Source organism: Elgaria multicarinata, chromosome 11 (genome assembly GCF_023053635.1).
Source record: "Elgaria multicarinata webbii isolate HBS135686 ecotype San Diego chromosome 11, rElgMul1.1.pri, whole genome shotgun sequence".
Lineage (NCBI taxonomy): Eukaryota > Metazoa > Chordata > Lepidosauria > Squamata > Anguidae > Elgaria > Elgaria multicarinata.
In genome coordinates, this window is record NC_086181.1 from 35181460 (window position 1) to 35199666 (window position 18207).

Here is an 18207-nt window from a genome sequence, read left to right on the forward strand (position 1 = left end):
GAACAGATTTAATTGCTACAATAGCAATGTTCCTGAGTGTACCTCTTTACTCCCCCACCCCACAAGCTAAACAAAAGCTTGTCATTCATTTTCGTGTAGAACAAGAGAATGCTGAACTTGGGGGTCATTTTTGTGATGGCCTGTTCTGTCGTGCTTGCATGCCAGCTCAAGATGCCGAACGATATTAATGAAACAAATATAACAAGGATAAAATAGCCAAATTAAAATAAAATGATCAGTATAAACAGCAATAACATGGCAGTTGTAACATCAACTGCAGCCAGATGTTTTATGAAAGAAAGAAAAAAGAAATCACACTCTTGCAAAAAGCAAAGTTTATTTGGAATGTTGTTTCAAAGCCTTGGGGCAATTGCAGGAAAGGCCCTGCTCTTCTTACTCTGCACATGGAACAGGGCCTAGCTTTGCAGATAGCAGGTGGCAAACGCCTGCAAAATTAGACCTCGCTCAGAAATCTTTGGCTTTGCTTTGGAAAAACTCTGACTTTGCCTTCTTTCTTAAATCAACCTTTATGGCGAGCGAGCAAGCACGCTGTCTAGCAACTACTAATGATATAATTAAACACACTTGAGGAGCATGTTTGTGGGTTTGATTGCATAATTAAACATTAATTTCTTCATTAGCCTGGGGAAACACTGTGCTTGTTGCAAGAGGAATCCTGACTTGTCTACTCCACCCTCAGGGGAGGAAAACCTAAATAGTCCGGCCTGCCTCCAAATGTCCTGTGCTAACCTAGCCAACTGTTGGCTGTCATTCTAGAACTAGGGAAAGAACCTAGGAGCAGGGTGCAGGAGTGGGATGTGGCTCAGTGTTAGAACACACACTTAGCAGGCAGATAAAAACTCCGGCACTGCGGATTTGACATAGCAAGGGGTAGGGCTGAGACCCTGGAAAGCTGCTAGCAGTCAGAATGGCTCACGTTCTGTAAAAAGGGAACTGCACATCCTGCTCTGGGCCCCGTTCTACTTGCAGGGCTGGGACCCAGGAGTCCTGGCTCCTTCAACTCACCCCGTTCCTCAGAGGTCTTGTGCCCATTTCTAGGGAATATACCAGAAAAGAAAAAGACAATAAAAGGAAAAAACAACACAGAATCGCCACTGAAATGCATGAAGGGTGCAATCCTATGCATGTTGAGATAGAGACCTAGTTCAGACAACATGCTAAACCACGCTGCTTAACCACAAAATGGTTAAGTTAAGCAGCATGGTTTAGTGTGTTGTCTAGGGCAACATTTTGTTGCAAGTCCTACCTATCATTTATGCATAAGCCGCATGCCAACTGTTCTCCCTCTACTTCGTTTAGGGCACACTCCTAGGCCTGTTCAGACAGAGAAAAGTCCTACATCTCTTGGGAATGCTGGCCGTTGTAGGGCTTTTCTGCCTAAACATGCCTAGGAGCGTGCCCTGAGCCAAGGAGGATGGCTTACGCATCCCCCCTAGGGTGACCATATGGAAAGGAGGACAGGGCTCCTGTATCTTTAACAGTTGCATGGAAAAGGGAATTTCAGCAGGTGCAGCACCTGGTGAAATTCCTTCTTCATCCCAATAATTAAAGCTATAGGAGCCCTGCCCTCTTCGGTATCTGCTCACTTTAGCTAACTGTTAAAGATACAGTAGCCCCGTCCTCCCTTTCATATGGTCACCCTGCCCCTCTCCATTGCAGTCTGCTTTTTCCAGAACTGCGCTGGGATGGAACCCAGGAGTCCTGGGCTCCCCCAAACCCAAACGCACCCCCCCCGGGTCTCAGGGCGAAAGCCAGGCGTCCGGGCTCCCCGTCCCTAACGCCCCACGGTGCGCGCTTCGAATTGAAACGGTTAAACACCATAGAGAAGGGCTCCTCTTTCCATTCCCAGGCAACCGCAGCAGCAGCAGAGCGGAAGAGGGGAACTATGTAGGGGAGGGAACTTCCTCCGCCTCCCTCCCAGTCACCCTGAGCCCCGGTGGCTGATAAGCAGGGACGGGCTGGGGGTGCCTGCAAGGCAAAGGGCGCTTTGCGGGGGTCCCCAGGCCTCATGGGGGGAGATCCCCCTGGGTGCGGATTCCCCCCGAGACACACACCCCTCTGGTCAGGGGCAGCTGCAGTGGTGAGTTTGGCACGTCCTTGCAAAAGCTGGGAAATGGGTGCATTTTCATTTTTTTTATTTTTGCAGACGAAAGAGGCGGGGGTTGGTCTTGAAAGTCGTGTGGACAGGCTAGATCCAGTTTAGTTTGGGGGTTCTCGTCCCCCCCCCCCGCCATGCGCAAAGGATCAAAAAGAAACGGCGATTTATTGGAGGTGTCCAGAAAAGAAGCTGGAAGGGGAGATTGGCAGGGTTGTAGTTCGGATCACTTAACACGGATTTAGGACCTAATCCTATGCATGTTTAGACCGGGGGTGGGGGAAGTCCTACAATTCCCAGTGTCCCCCAGCCTGCCACACTAGCTAGGGAATGAATACTGGGCGTTGTAGGACTCCCCCCACCCCCGGTCTAAACATGCATAGGATTGCGTCTTTCGTTACCTTTCAACCACTTTGGCCTGGTTCAGACAACACGCTAAACCATGCTGCTGAACAAAATGGTTAAGGGAATGCATTAACCTTAATGCATTCCCTTAACCATTTTAGTGGTTCAGCAGCATGGTTTAGCGTGTTGTTTGAACCAGGCCATTGTCGAGGTCACAGCTGAGGCGATTAACAACGCAATCCTATCCATATTTACTCAGAAGCTCTTCCCGTTGAGTTTTGTAGGGATTTAGTAAAGGCATGTGATACCTATTTAAGAAGTGGATTTTCATGCCCACCTTTCAAAGGCACACTGCAAAGCGAGGTTCCGAGTCTGTGATACTGATTCTCAAAGGGATTAAAGTGCTACAGAATACAAAAGAAGTGATGATTTATGGATATTTTCTGAAGCTGCTGTAGACGTTTCATTAGAGTGTAAAACTACAATGATCAAGGGACTGGAGCAACTCTCCTATGAGGGAAGGTTACAGTAGCTGGGATTATTTTGCTTGGAGAAAAGGTGAGGAAGGGGAGACATGATAGAAGTGTACAAAATGATGCACGGTGCGGAGAAAGTGGACAGGGAGGCATGTTTCTCCTGCTCTCAAAATACTAGAACCCGGGGTCATCCCATGAAGCTGACTGGTGGGAGATTCAGGAGAGATAAAAGGAAGCTATCAGTGGCTACTAGTCCTGATGGCTATAGGCTACCTCCAGTATCAGAGGCGGTAAGTCTGTGTACACCAGCTGCTGGGGAACATGGGTGGGAGAGTGCTTTCGCACTTGTGTTTGTGGATTTCTGGTCAACAGTTGGCTGGCCACTGCGTGAACAGAGTGCTGGACTAGATGGACCCTTGGTCTAATCCAGCATGGCATTTATTTATTTATTTCATTTCTATACCGCCTAATAGCCAAAGTTCTCTGGGCAGTTCTTATGTTCTTAGTGTGGGGCCCTATAACTGGGGGAAAACCCTCTCCAGAAATGTGACACCCCCTTTGTAGCTGCTTAGATGCTTTTTCGATTGATGCTCTGTAATGTGCTACGTATAGTGCTAGTGCCCCGTAAATAGTACTGATCTGTCCATGTGGCTCAGTCTCTCTCTCTTTCTCTCAAGCATCCCAAGGGAGTCTCCCGGCAGTCATGTCACACCCACCAACGGCTGGTCTCACTCCACCGCAGCTCAGTGCCAGAGCGTGTGTTTACCATGGGGAAGTCCCAGTTGCTACTGTCATTTCCAGTTGCAAACGGGGCTGGGGGAGATCTCCGTTTAGGGAGCTGGCAGAGCTGTTGCCGATTAGAAGGGTCAACAACCAGGTGCCCTCCAGAACCTTTGGACTACAACTCCCATTCCCCCTGGCCACTGGCTGTGTTGGCTGAGGCGGATGGGAATGTTTTCCCAAAATGTTCAGAGAGCACTCGGTCGCCTGGATCGGTGATTTGATCCAAGAGGACAGCTTTCCTATTTCCAGTTTTTGATACTTGCAATCCCTTTGGAGTTTGCCTGCTTTCCAGAATCATGCTGCTGCTGCAAATTGTAGCAGGGCTCCAGCGCACGCAGTTACGTGTATCGCATCAGTCAAACACGTTCATTGCTTCCAGGCACAGAAACGTTGGGGAGAAGACCTTTCTGTCTGGACTTGGCTGTCACGAATAGGCGGCTCCTGACAGATCCCAGCTGGTACGAAGCTTCAGTTTGGCAGCAGCGACTAGACAAAGGCGGGGAGTAGGATCTGCCCTTTAGGTGCCTGTCTTTGCTATAGGGTTCCTCCTGGTCCCATCATCATCATCATCATCGTTGCATTTGTATCCCGCCTTTTTTCCTCACGTACATAATCCTCCTCCTCTTCTCCATTTTACCCTCACAACAACAACCCTGTGAGGTAGGTTGGGCTGAGAGTCTGTGACTGGCCCAAAGTCACCCAGTGGGTTTCCATGGCTGAGTGGGGACTAGAACCCGGATTTCCCGACTCCCAGTCCGACACTTTAGCCACTACACGGCACTGGCTCAGAGCCAGACCAGGATTTATTTACCCCAGTGAGTGCAAAAGCTTAGTGAATATTTTTTGTTTACATATGACATAAGTGTCTCAGAAAAGTGAGTCTTACAAAATTCCAGTGGTGGTGGGGCTGCGTGATGACATCATCAATATGGGTGCTGCGTTGGTATGTAGTTGCCACATTTAAATATGCATAACTTCTCACCTGTTTATGCTACCGAGATGAATTTTATTCTGAAATGTTTCAAATGTAATGACAAATACTTTTTGTAATTACACATTTTTGTTAACTCCATTAGTTTTTGAGATAATGTCATTTGAGTGTATATAATCAGTGTTCTCATTGGTTATGTGTGACGTTTAACCATGATTTACTCAGAAACTATACGACTTTCGAAAGAATACTCAAGAACAAAAAAGTTGCATTTTTTAATGAGGATTAAGAAAATGTATAACAACATGGGGTTTACCCCAACGCTTAGGGAATTATGAGTGATATCTCTTTATAAGTTCACTTTCTCAGGATTGTATGATTTTAGAGTTTATCATACAGGGCTTTCATTTCAAAAGTATCCACCCTAAATATCTCTCGATCTGATGCACAGATCATTTTGAACGTGTTCAACTGTGATTTTTACAGTTGAACATGTTCAAATGTTCTTTACAAAATTTCAAACAGGACGAGTATGATGAAATATTAAAAAAGACAATTTATTAGGTTGAATTGTTTTTAACTTGGAGACATTGTCAGGAAAAGGGAGTTTACATGACACATTCGGCATTTGCTACCCAAACTTGGAAACTGAAGAGCCCGGAAATCAAACTTTGGAAGCAGAAAGTGAGATAGAATTGGCTGAGAGTGCAAAAGCAGAATCCGGTATTCTCACAGATAATCCCACGGGATCTTGCAAGCCACGTAGATGAGGTCACTTCAGATTGATTTAAAGGCTCTTGAGCCATATCCAAACCCCCCCAAATTAGTCAAGCCATTGTGTTCTTTGGTGAGTAATTGTCCTGTTACAAAGCATTTGGAAGACTCCATGCAGAGAGATTTTACTTGAATGGTTTCAGTAAAATGGGCTAAATCAACACCAATATGGGCTGGGTGGAATTCCAAAGTTTAGAAGATACATCTGTGAAACAGAAGATTTGTTACATGAGAAATATCACTTTGCCCCCTACATGGAATGATGTGGTGATGGAAACTATGAAGGTATCACAGCAAGTAGCTGCTGAGTGTGGAGATCTAGCTGTGGCTAAACCAGCAATCATGATCCAAAATCAAGAAAGCCCTCGCTTTGACCATCTCTTCATTTGCTTTGGATCATTCCACATAGAGTTAGCCTACTTTGGAGCTCTTGGATACTATCTCGAAGGTTCTGGGATTCAACATATTCTTTCAGAGAGCGAAGTTCTGGCATCTGGTTCAATACAAGGATTTCTCGGGGGAAATCATTTCAACAGATGTAACCAATCTTCTGTTTTACAGATGTATCTTCTAAAACTCGCCTTCCCTCGGTCCTCCCGATGGTATCCCATCAGCCATTGCTGCAAAAACCAAACAAACAAGCAATCCCGGCAGCTCTCCTAGAGTGGCACTCTCTCCTTTCGCCGCTCTTGCCAGGGAACTCTGTAGCCAGTGGGAAAAGTCCACTCAGCGCAACAGGAACTCCACGCAACAAAATGGTTGTGCAGGAACTCTCCTCTGCACAGCGTGCAATGTTTCAGCGTGGAGTGTTTTCCAAAAACACACACACCCTCCACTGTGGGGTGGAGTTTTCCCGCCAGACAACACATTTCTCAACGGTGGTGTAAAATCTCCACCATGGAGTTCTAAAACCATCATTGAGAAATGTGTTGTCTGAACTGGGCCTCTTTTTTGTTTCAGATGCTGTGGACCATGCTGACTGAGGCTTATCATCTTGCACCGTAGAGTTAGGAACTACAGAGCCTGGACGGGGAAGCCATGCAGGAGAACTCAGAAGTTGGCGTTTCTTTGGGTACGTCTTGGGGCCATTGCATATCCAACGGCCTCAAATCCTGTCCCAGAGTTGGGGAACAGCTGGCTGTCACCGAAACCCAATCCTGAAGGGAGGGAAGGGAAGGGGAAGGCTGGCCAGAGGGTGCGAGTGAGTCCCATCAGCCCCAGCCTACATGGCCAGTGGTCAGGATGATGGGAGTTGTAGTCCAACAACATCTGGATGGCACCATGCTGGGGAGGGCTGGGATAATGGATCTGGTGGTAAATGCTTACGGAAGAGGATTCGCTCTGGAAAATAGGATTTGTTGATCCCATGTCCGGCTCTGCAGAGGGAGTGATGTCAGCAAAACAAGGCTTGCCGGTACATTGCAGGCGTCAGGACTTGCTACATACAGATATAGACAAATGATTGATAGACCTCAGTGGGTTTCGAACTCTCTGGCTCTGGGGAATTCTTTCCATGTGGATTTGTCTGTCAGTGCAGCGCCTATGCTGGAGCTCCCTGTGTGTTCCACAAGACGTGTCCTTGGTTCATGTATTGTCCCAGCCAGGCCTGTAAATTGAGAGTGCCTCTCGCTCTCTTCCGGACCACACTCCATCTTTGCTTGCAGTTATGTATTATGGAGGATGGGTCTTTCAGGGAAGGTTTTTCACCCGTACCAGTCTCTTAGTTGAGGAACCCCAGCGTTCCCTGGGGCACAGTTTGAAAGCGACTGATATGGCTCGTGGCTGTGTCAACCCTGATAGGTAAGAGATATTTTCAGGGTCATTCAGGGCAGGAGGCCATTCTAAGCCTGAGCTTACCTTCTTGCGTTTAACTCTGTTTTTGCAGATTATCTGGAGAATGCTCCTACCACAGCCCCTCAGATGGAAGGAACGAAGGAGGCCTGTGATTCTGGGCCTGGAGCCTTGAAGGAAGAAGAGGAGACCCCAAGAGTTGCCCATGCAGGTGGGAAAGACGAAAACTGGAAGATTCATCTTGGAATGAAGGGCTAGAACAAACAGTGGGGATAGTCACTGTGGATAGATCTGGGCTGTGTGGACCCATAGTCGCACTGTAAAGGCCGCGTTGTATTTTCAAGGAAATCCTCACCTCACATAATGTTTGGGCAGAGATGGAACATAGGTTTTTTCCTTGGGTGACCTTTGCTTGAGTGGCATTCCAAATGCTTTCACCCCTATCAGCCTGCCTGCACTTTAAGATCAGAAGAAGAGACCCTTCTCATTTGCCCACCTGTGATTGCAATTAGGTAGGTGATCACAGAGGAGAGGGCCTTCTCTGCAGTGGCCCCACTCCTTTGGAACAAGCTCCCATCAGAGGCCTGCCATGCTCCATCGTTGCAGGCTTTTAAGGCCCGGGGCCGATTCAAAGTGCTGGTATTAACATCTAAAGCCCTAAACGGCTTGGGGCCAGGTTATCTGAAGGAACGCCTCCTCCCATATGTACCTGCCCGGACCCTAAGGTCATCCTCAGGGGTCCTTCTCCGTGAGCCCCTGCGAAAGGAAGTGAGGCAGGTGGCTACCAGGAGGAGGGCCTTCTCTGCTGTGGCACCCCGGCTGTGGAATGAGCTCCCTAAGGAGGTTCGCTTGGCACCTACATTATATGCTTTTAGACGCCAGCTGAAGACCTTTTTATTCTCCCAACATTTTAACAGTCTATAAATACATTTTAACATGGTGTTTTAAATTTGTAATTTTGCATTGCTGCTGTTTTTATCTGGTTGAGCTTTTATATTGTATTTTATATTATGGTTTTATACTGTTGTTTTATACTTTGAATGTTTTTAATTTTTGTGAACCGCCCAGAGAGCTCCGGCTATTGGGCGGTATAGAAATGTAATAAATAAATAAATAAATAAATAAAAATTAAGAGGGCCTTGAAAACATTTTATTTTACCGTGGCCTTCTCATGACGAGGACTGTTAACGGCTGCTATTGCCACGGTTGTTCTTGCTGCTTTTATTGTTGGCTTTTATTATTTTTAATGGCTATATTTTAATATTTTATTGCTTTTAATATTTTAACTGGTTTTGTACTTTGTCGTTGTAAGCTGCCTTGTGAGGGCTTCTGCCCTGAAAGGTGGCTAAGAAATAATAACAAACATTGGCACAGTTCAGCCCTGAAAAGTTACACTTCTGCCTGTTTTAGGTTCTCTGAGATCCTTCCTTTTCTGATACTTAAAAAAAAAATCTTCCTCTTGCCAGGTGATGGTGAGAAAGTGGAGACCATGAAGGAGGAGGAGGAGGAGAAGGAGAAGAAGGTCCTTTGTATTGAACCGCCAAGCCGAGTGGAGGAGGACCTGCCCACAGCAGCCGTGGCACCGCCGCCGCCCCGCGGGAAGGGGGAGCGCCCGTACCCCTGCAGTGAATGCGGGAAGGCATTCAGCCAGTGGTCGAAGCTGGTGCGCCACCGGCGTATCCACACGGGGGAGCGCCCCAACACGTGCACCGACTGCGGCAAGTCCTTCACCCAGAGCTCCCACCTGGTCCAGCACCGGCGGACGCACACCGGCGAGAAGCCCTACGTCTGCAGCGATTGCGGCAAGGCCTTTTCCTGGAGCTCCAACCTGGCCCAGCACCAGCGCACCCACACCGGCGAGAAGCCCTACGTCTGCCGGGAGTGCGGCAAGGCCTTCTCCCAGAGCACCAACCTCATCAAGCACCAGCGCAGCCACACGGGCGAGAAGCCCTACCGCTGCCCCGAGTGCCCCAAGAGCTTCTACCGCTCCTCGGACCTCATCCAGCACCAGATCACCCACACCGGCGAACGGCCCTTCAAGTGCGAGGAGTGCGGCAAGGGCTTCACCCAGAGCGCCAACCTGGTCAAGCACCGCAAGATCCACGCCGGGGAGAAGCCCTTCCGGTGCAACGACTGCGGCAAGACCTTCATCCAGAGCTCGGAGCTGATCCAGCACCAGCGCACCCACTCGGGCGAGAAGCCCTACCAGTGCCAGGAGTGCGGCAAGCGCTTCGGCCACGGCGCCACCCTCGTCAAGCACCAGCGGCTCCACATGGGGGTGGAGCCCTACCGCTGCGCCGACTGCGGCAAGACCTTTGGCCTCAGCTCGGCGCTGGAGCGCCACCGGCGGTGCCACAGTGAGAGCCGCCCGTACGCCTGTGCCGAGTGCGGACAGAGCTTCTCCTTGGCCTCCAACCTCACCCTGCATTCTCGCATCCACCGGGGCGAGAAGCCCTACCGCTGCGCCGACTGTGGCAAGTGCTTCGGCATGAGCTCCACCCTCATCCGCCACCAGCGCATCCACACGGGCGAGAAGCCCTACGCCTGCCTCGACTGCGGCAAGGCCTTTGTCCGCAGCTCTCACCTCACCCAGCACCGCCGGACGCACACGGGCGAGCGGCCCTACCACTGCGAGGAGTGCGGCCGGCGCTTCTCCCAGAGCTCCAACCTCATCACACACCAGCGCATCCACATGGAGGAGCGCCCCCACGTCTGCCACGGCTGTGGGCGGCGCTTCGCCCAGGAAGAGGAGCTGCAGCGCCACCAGCAGGAGGAGGGCGGGAAGTGCAGTGGCGGCAAAGGGGAGACCAATGAGTCAGAAGGCCACGCCTCCCGTGGGGGTGACGTGTGTGAGGAGGGTGGCGAGGATGGACACGTGACACCCCCTTGCCAGGAGAGCAGCGCACCACGCGCCAGACGTGGCCCGGACTGCGGTGATGAACTGGAGGAGAATCAAACGAGCCACGTTGCCCACCTCTGCATCATATGCGGGCAGGGTTTCCCAGACGGCGCGGCGTTGGCACGGCATCGAGAGAGCCACACCTCTTTCATCTGCACCGAGTGTGGGAGAAGCTTCGGGGAGGCCACCGCCTTGGCCTGCCACCAGGAGAACCACGAATCTTGGATCTGTGGCATTTGTGGGCAGGACTGCAAGGATAGCTTGGCCCTGCTGCAGCACGAGGAAACCCACTCGCGGCGCGGCCGTGGTGCGTTTGGAGAGGGCTCTGTCGACAGCAAGGCACCTGTGCGGCACGAGGAGGGCCGGACGCGCAAGGAGAATTCGAAACGTCTGTTTGTCCAGGAATCCCCCAAGTCTCTTGCCTGCATGGATCCCAGGGAGGGCTTCGCGGTCGGGAGCGTCCTCATGCCGCAGCAGGAAGCGCAAGCGACGTGGGCCTGTCTGGAGTGCGGGGAAAGGTGCAAGGATAGTTCGGCACTTGCGAGTCACCAGCAGAGCCACCGGAGGCCTGGCGCCTGCTCCGAATGCGGGCAGGCTTTCGCCGACAGCGCAGCCCTCAGCCGGCACCAGGTCACCCACACGCAGGAGAAGCTGTACCAATGTCCCGAGTGTGAACAGAGCCTGAGGAGCATCTCGGGTCTCGCGCGGCATCAGAGAGAGTGCCTTGGCGGGAAGCCGCTCCGACGCGTGGGGTGCGGGCAGGCCTTTGCAGACGTCGCAGCCCTGACGCTCCACCAGAACAGCCACGTGGAAGGCGAAACACACGGATGCTCGGGATCTGGAGAAGCTTTTACGGTCGGCTTGGATCTCGCCGTACATCCGAGGAATCCCCAGGAGGGCCCCCCGGACACGTGCGCTGTTGCACCCCAGAAAATCTCCCCCAGAGACAAGGCCTCTGACGAAAACCCGGTCTCTAGCTCGCATCGGAGCGTCCCACTGGAGGATCGTTTGCTTAGGCGTGGCTCGGGTCTTGCTGCACACCAGGGAATCCACTCAGAAGACAAGACCCTCGACAGAGCACCTCAGAGAACCCCTGAGGAAGAGGAGCCCCCCTCCTGTGGGCTCCTCCAGGGCAGCTCGGCTCTCGCCTCACATCAGCAAGCCCGCCTTGAAGAGGAGCCGGGGAGTGCCGCCATCGCTGCACCCCAGAAAAGAACCTCCGCTGCGGACAGGCCTGCTCCGGCTTCCACCGAAATGGCCGCCCTCATCCGGCACCCCAGCACCAAGCCCTACAAGTGCCGCGGCTGTGAGCAAAGCTTTGCGGATGCCGCCAGCTTGTCCCGCCACCAGATTGGCCACGTGAAGGCACAGTTGCTGAAGTGCCTGGAGTGTGGGAGGGGCTTCCCGGAGAGGCTGGCCCTGATCCGACACCAGAGAGAGCACACGGCAGAGAAGACCAGGAGCGCGCGGCAGCGGCCGCCGCCCAAGAACAACCACGGCAAGGAGAGAGACTGTAGGAACCCTCTGGAATTTGGCGAGAGTTTCACCGAGATCTCGGCCATCCTTTTGCAGAGGGGGAATCGCGTTTCGGAAAGGGGCTTGCCACAGCGGCCCAAGGACCACGGGGCGGACGGGAAGCGAAGCTCGGGCGATACGCTGGAGACCACGGAGCCCTATTTTCACCTCGATTTGAGGAAGAAACCCGGCGCCGGCAGTGTGCTGATGCCGCAGGATAAGGGCAGATATTTTGTGCATTCTGAGCCTGGGAAAATCTCTAGGAACAGCTCAATATTGCTGCAGCACCTGCAGAACCACACGGCGGAGAAACCGTGACCTGCTGGGCATTGTGGGACGTGTCAGTTCCAGAGAGGCGGCCAGGGTGACCTGTGAGGTTCGGCCTCCTTTTGCTTCCCTCCCAATGCTCAGGGCCATACATTGGGAGGGGGAGCTCAACATAATTGGGGCTTTTGGGTCTGCCAAGGATAACAGACGTGCCCTAGGCGGAGAGAAGATACTGCGGACGTTATTGTTAGGGTGGGGTGTGTGCAGACGGGCAGAATTGAAGCGGTGTGTGTGTGTGTTGTAGCAAATGATGCAGGATTAGAAACCCTACTTTCTTTACCAGCAAAACACAGGGTGAGTCCACCTGTCCAGGGATCCTTTCCTTTCCCCTCCTTTCTTCCTCCCTTTTCTCTCCCCACTTTCCGCCCCGCCGGCTAGTCCCCCCAAAAACCCCTCAAGGAATTGTACATACGTGTGGAATGAACAGGGACTGATGGCAGGCGGCCTTGTACAGAGCGTGGGTCAAGCTGGTTTGACAGGGATTCCGTGTGTGTATGTGAGAGAAGAGCAGTCTTCCAGATTCCAGCTCTCTCCCTTTATCCCAAAGTCATTGCATATTTAGCATTTCCCAGAAAAGCTACCCCATCTTATCATTGATTGAAATACTCCCTCCTGCACAAAATGGCTCCCTTCGGCACTTCCTGTCACATGCCATCTGCTGTACCTTCCACTGCTTAGCGAGTGAAATCTCCTGGTCACCCCCTGTTCTGATCACACTAATAAGCTATGAGTTTTAAGACTTTAGACTTTAGACTTCTCCCTTTCTTTCCTGTGGGGTGGTTCTTTTGATACTTGTATCCCAGCAAATGGCATCAACGAGTTCGAATCCTCTCCGCTATCATCTCTCCTACTTAGGGATGATTGCATTTTGTTAAATCCGTCCCATTCTACGTTCTGCGGAATGTCAGGTGTCATTCTGTTATCCGCTCATGGGCGGAGTCAGATTTTTTTCTATGCGAATTTCGTTGGCATGCAAATGCGCAGTTGCGCAACCCCACCAAGTTTTGAAAAAAGCACTGCAAGTCCGCAGACTCTGCGCAACTCAGAAAAAGCTGGTGTGCTGTGTGATCCGCAGGTCGGGCTCACCAAAATTGGATCTCATTTGAATCGGTTGTAGATTCCTTCCACATCCTTGCTCTTGTTCCTTAGATTTCTACTACATGGAATAAAACAGAAGGGGCAAAGAAAAACAAACTAGAAAGTGAAGTTGAGAGGCACCTCCCAATGGATTATTTAATCAAGGGCTGGGCAGAATTTGACTCCCTGCATACTTTTAGAATTCTGGGAATTCCACTTTCCATTTTAAAATAGGATGTTGATAGCTTTCATAATTGCAGCGATGATTTGGTACTCAAAGAAATTAAGGAGCTTGCTTACCACAAACCACAGGAAGAATCTTGTGGGTGTCACCCTCCTTTCCTTGGGCAAATGTCTTGTAATTAACCTGTGGAACTCACAGCCGCAAGGAGTTGAGTCCAGTGGAATGAATTCTTAAATTTTTTTACGAACATGAGAGAATGGGAAAAGAGAGAGATTGGCTTTAGTCCGAGTTCACTTGTTGTCCTGAATTTGGGATTCAGCACTAATCTCTCTAGATCTGAGTTCGACACTCCACCTACCGAGCTACGTTAGCGTCCCGGTCTTTAGGGAAAAGCAGATGTATGGAAGAGCAGCTCTGAAATGCAAAGAAGGATGGAACTTCATACTCCAGATGTCCCCACATCTTTAGGGATTCTTAAAAATGGGAAGTTCAAAAGATGGATACGTCCTCTTGTGGTTTTCTCTGTAGCAGCTAGCTCTGAATGGGATTCAGGAATGGATGGACCATTGCTAGGACAGATTATGGCAGCTCTCAGATTCCTTGCGTTTCTCTGATCTCACATTGGTGCATCTTGTCCATCTTTAGCTCTGCTAGTTAAAACTAATTGATTATCAGAAATGGTGTGTGTATGTTTGTGTGGTGTGTGTGTGTGTGTGTGTGTGTGTATGGATAAACACAACTTTCTTGGCATATTTTAAATGAAGCAGTTTTTTTAAAAAGTTCTCCACACATTCAGTGTGTCTCTGATCTCATCTTGCTGTGTTTTTGTTCCTCACCTTCGTCCTGGTACAGTTCCCAATCCTAGTAGAATTTTAGGTTGTGCAGCCATTTAGTACCAACGCCCTACCTCACCGATCCTAGGTTGGACCACGCCAAGCACTTTGTACCTAGAAAGTGCTGTAGGAAGACAGCTAATAATCCTCACAGCAAAACAATCTATCTGTCCCTGGAACTCCCTGACACAAGATCTCCATGGTAACAGGCTCTTTGCTTGTCCCATTTAGACAGTTTTTCTAAATCTTCGAATACTCTTCATAGCTGTGTATCCTTTTCTTAGGCTTCTTTTCCTATGTGATCTTTTTTTTAAATGGATATTTCCCATCCTGGAGCAGCTTTGATCTCAAACGCCTTCCCAGTGCCAGCATCTACCTCAGTCGTTCAGCTGTGCGGTGTCTTGATCCTTGGAACAAGCAGAGGAATTGGTTGCTGACCTCTGTTTGAACCTTCCAGTCGGTGGAACTCCCTGCCACGTGATATCCATGGGAAGACTGAAAGCTTAGTAGGAGGGAGACTGAACCCAGCAAGGGTATGGGTAGAGGCCCGCCTCAAAAGCAGCCAGTTCATTCATCTTGGATCAAAAGATCAAAGCTCCCTTAAACCCTTTGGCTATAGCAAAGGTTGTCCGGTTGTCCCCAGCCTCCAGTCCACAATGCACTTGCGTTGAACCTCTGTAGACCCCTGGCCTATCTGCTCTGAGGCTAAAAATGGAAGGTGGGTCTAGTCTGCATATCCAGGGGAATGATGATGTAGGACTGTCCCCCTGTCACATCATTCTTGCTTCTTCTAGGATAGGGGTGGGAAACGTCTGTCATGCGGAGGTTCTCTTTCCGAGCCCTTGAGGGAGTCAGCCTTTCTCTAGCACTGGGAGATGAAACCCCTGCTCTTATCTCTGATAAGTGATTTGAGATAAGACTGAAGCTTTCCAACGGCAGAGAAAGACAGTCTGTTTAGAATTGGAAGAGGGGATCCCTGTGGTTACCTCTGATCAGCGATCGGAGAGGGACTGTTCTATCTCTGTGGAGAAAGAGGGGCAGGAGCGATCTCTCCGTGCCCCACTCTGAAGGGTGTGGACCAGAAGGCAGTCTGCCCCCACCTCACCCCAGGCTGTAATGGTTCTCCAACCTTGTTGTAGAAGGAAATGGTTCCCTCACTTCTGTGTGAGGAGCCTTATCTTGACAGGGCCCCAGTGAACGGCCCCAGTGTGTTCTGGAGCATTATTGGAGCTAAGTGGCCGTGGCCCTGACGTGTGGCTGGATCAGGACCAAGGTAACAGTACAGGCAGTCTCATTAGCTGAAGCTGCTTAGGGCGGCACGATGGGCAGCATCCAATGGTACTCCTACGCAGAGTAGACCCATTGACATGAATGGGCCTAGGCTGGATAGGACTACCCGTGGATGCTGCCCAATGCCTGCAGCTTGAATGTCCCAGAATGCTTTGCGACATTGAGATGAGCTGCCTGGCCAAGGATGTCAGAAGAACTCCAGCTGCCCCAGGCTTGGATGGGAGACCGCTGGGAGCTTCTCCCCCTTGAGCTGATGGAAGCGGAATGGTGAAGTAGCCGTTGGATTAATTTTAGGGATGTACGTATTTTGTTAACCCCATCCCGTTAACCCCATCCCAGCATTTCGCGGATTGTCAGGCATCTTTTGTTCTGTCTATATTGATGGAATTGGGAGTTTTGAAACCAGAAGTTCATTCCGATTTTTGAATTGGTGCTAATGCGCGTTCATGAATGCACATTATTGCCTTTGTGCAGACGTGCATTAGCCCAAATGCAAATTAGAACAAGTCTCCCCTCCCCCAAAAGTGAAAAACTGGTCCGTAAGTACAGGGAATCCACATAACTTGGAAAAGCTGGTGCGCTATGGAAGCTACAGGTTGGATTTATAGAAATCTGAACTCATTCGAATCCATTGCAGATTTATTTGACATCTCTAATGAACATTTTGCCTTTCCTTCATCTTTTTCCATTTTCCTCTGTTCCCTTCCTTCCTCCCATGCCCCTTCAATCACATATATCCTCCATCCGAACTGTCATGCCTCCTCTGGATTCTTCTGAGGATGAAGGTGAATGGCAGGTTGCAGATCCGGGTGAACGTACCATGCCGGCTGGATACCAGCTCTTGCTCGTCCCATTTCTTTCGCACTGAAGTTAACAGCATTGGATCTATACGCTGGATCTCATCAGCCTGATCGTAGTCCCTGAGCCTTGCCCTTACCTTTACGCCTTGCGTGCCTTGGATTTTGGTAGAGTGAACACATGGAAAGGAGGACAGGGCTCCTGTAGCTTTAACAGTTGTACAGAAAATGGAATTTCAGCAGGTGTCATTTGTAGGCATGCAGCCCCTGGTGAAATCCCCTCTTCATCGCAACAGTTAAAGCCGCAGGAGCCCTGTCCTCTTGACCAGATACAAGAGAGGGCAGGGCTCCTGCAGCTTTAACTGTTGCGATGAAGAGGGGATTTCACCAGGGGCTGCATGCCTACAAATGACACCTGCTGAAATTGCCTTCTCTATACAACTATTAAAGATGCAGAAGCCCTGTCCTCCTTTTCATATGGTCTCCCAAATTTTGGGACTCCGGATTGGAAAAGAATTCTTCTCTGCCTCATTGAATTTACTTCATTGAACCGGTATATTGTCCAGCCCTGCACACAGCCTCAACCTCCCTCCTTTCCTGGCCTTTTATTGCCTGGTTTGCAGTCTTCGGAATTCAGTTTTGGTCAGCCGGCAAAGCCCGACAGTTTGCATCTTGAGCCCAAAAGAAATAGGGAGAGCAAAGGCTGGTAGCCATCCAGCATGGTACCAACGCTCGGGTCTCCAACCTGCCCTTACCTCTTCATCCTCGGAAGAATCCGAGGGAGACACGACACCAACTTTTTAGTTGGGATTCTCCCCTTCATTTCTAACAGCACAATCTTATTCGGATTTACTGAGAAGGAGTCCCACTGTGTTCGATGGGGTTTACTCCTAGGTAAATGTGTTTAGGACGGCTGCCTTAAGCACTCATATTTTGTATCTCAGGGCTAACATCTCTCCCCCCCCCATCACCCCCTCCCCCTCCAAGGACAACAAATGAAAATTTCTCCTGTAGCATCCAAATGATAACTGAGTAGGAATCTCTCCATATATATATATATATATATATATTTATGTCTGTGACTTTTGTTTTTGGAGGAGGCCGGGATTATTGTGGTAGTTAAAATTCATTCCCTCTCCCCTGACCCTCTGATCATTTCTGCTTGATGGATTTGGTGGTGTGGTTTGCCGCCGAATTTTCTCTGTAATTCTAGGAATGTATCAAACCCGAGACTAATACAAACTCAAAACTGGTTTATTCAAATGGTTTTGTGCTGGTGTCATTATTATTAATTATTATTATTAAATAAAAAAACTTTTGTGAGCTACCCATGAACATCAATCGATCAAGAGGTCAAAGCAAGCCAGAAAGAGAAACTTAGGGCTGCAGTTTTTAAGGCACAACGCTGTGCATGTCTAGATAGAAAGACGCTCTACAGCTCTCAGCATTGTTGGAATTCTTTCTGACTAAATATGCATAGGATCGTGCCCTTGGAGAGGCTGATGGGACTTCAGTGCTTCTGCTCCTCATTTTTGCTAGATGGTAGTTTTTTTGCTCGTTCTACTTGGACTCTGCAAAAGGGGAGGGTTGCAAGATAGCTTGTGTCCTCACTTCTACAGTTCCTTCCACATCTTCTCCACAGAAATGCCCCCTTTCTGTTCTCTGGAGTCACTTCTGCGAGTTTGGAGAGGCAGTTGGCACGGTTCTCTCCATGCCAGCTGCAAGGGGGAGGGGGCGTGGAGCTCGGACCCCTGGTTCTGAAGTTGGAGTGCGGTCTCCTGGATTCCTCGGATCCAGGAATCTCAAGTATTCTATGCACTCCCCCCACCACCACCAGCCCAGACATTGTCTAGGGTTCATAAGATTGCTTCCCCCATTGATGAATTTTGATGACAGGGAAGGCAATCGCCTAAGCCCGCTCATGGAGGTGCCCAGTCCGGCCTGATGAAGGTTTGGCACCTCCTGTGGGACCTGCTTCCTGGTCTGGAGGTTTGGGGAGGAGGTAGGGGAGAAGGATCCCCATGTGTGGTGTAGTGGCTAAAGTGTTGGACTTGGAGTCGGGAGATCCG

The 18207-nt window shown here is 50.1% G+C and overlaps 1 protein-coding gene and 1 long non-coding RNA gene across 2 annotated transcripts in view; both read left to right on the plus strand.

Annotated features, from left to right (window-relative positions):
• LOC134405669 (uncharacterized) overlaps positions 1–14025 on the plus strand; it is a 51051-nt gene extending 37026 nt beyond the window's left edge. The window contains exon 11 of the mRNA XM_063136914.1: positions 8921–14025. Coding sequence (XP_062992984.1) covers positions 8921–11948 — 3028 coding nt within the window. The 3' untranslated portion in view covers positions 11949–14025. The remainder of the gene's footprint in view (positions 1–8920) is intronic.
• On the plus strand, positions 1978–8739 carry LOC134406841 (uncharacterized). The gene is made up of 4 exons (XR_010025983.1): positions 1978–2101; positions 6386–6497; positions 7311–7427; positions 8683–8739. It is a non-coding gene; the product is annotated as an uncharacterized LOC134406841 (long non-coding RNA).
• Positions 14026–18207: the final 4182 nt, after the last annotated feature.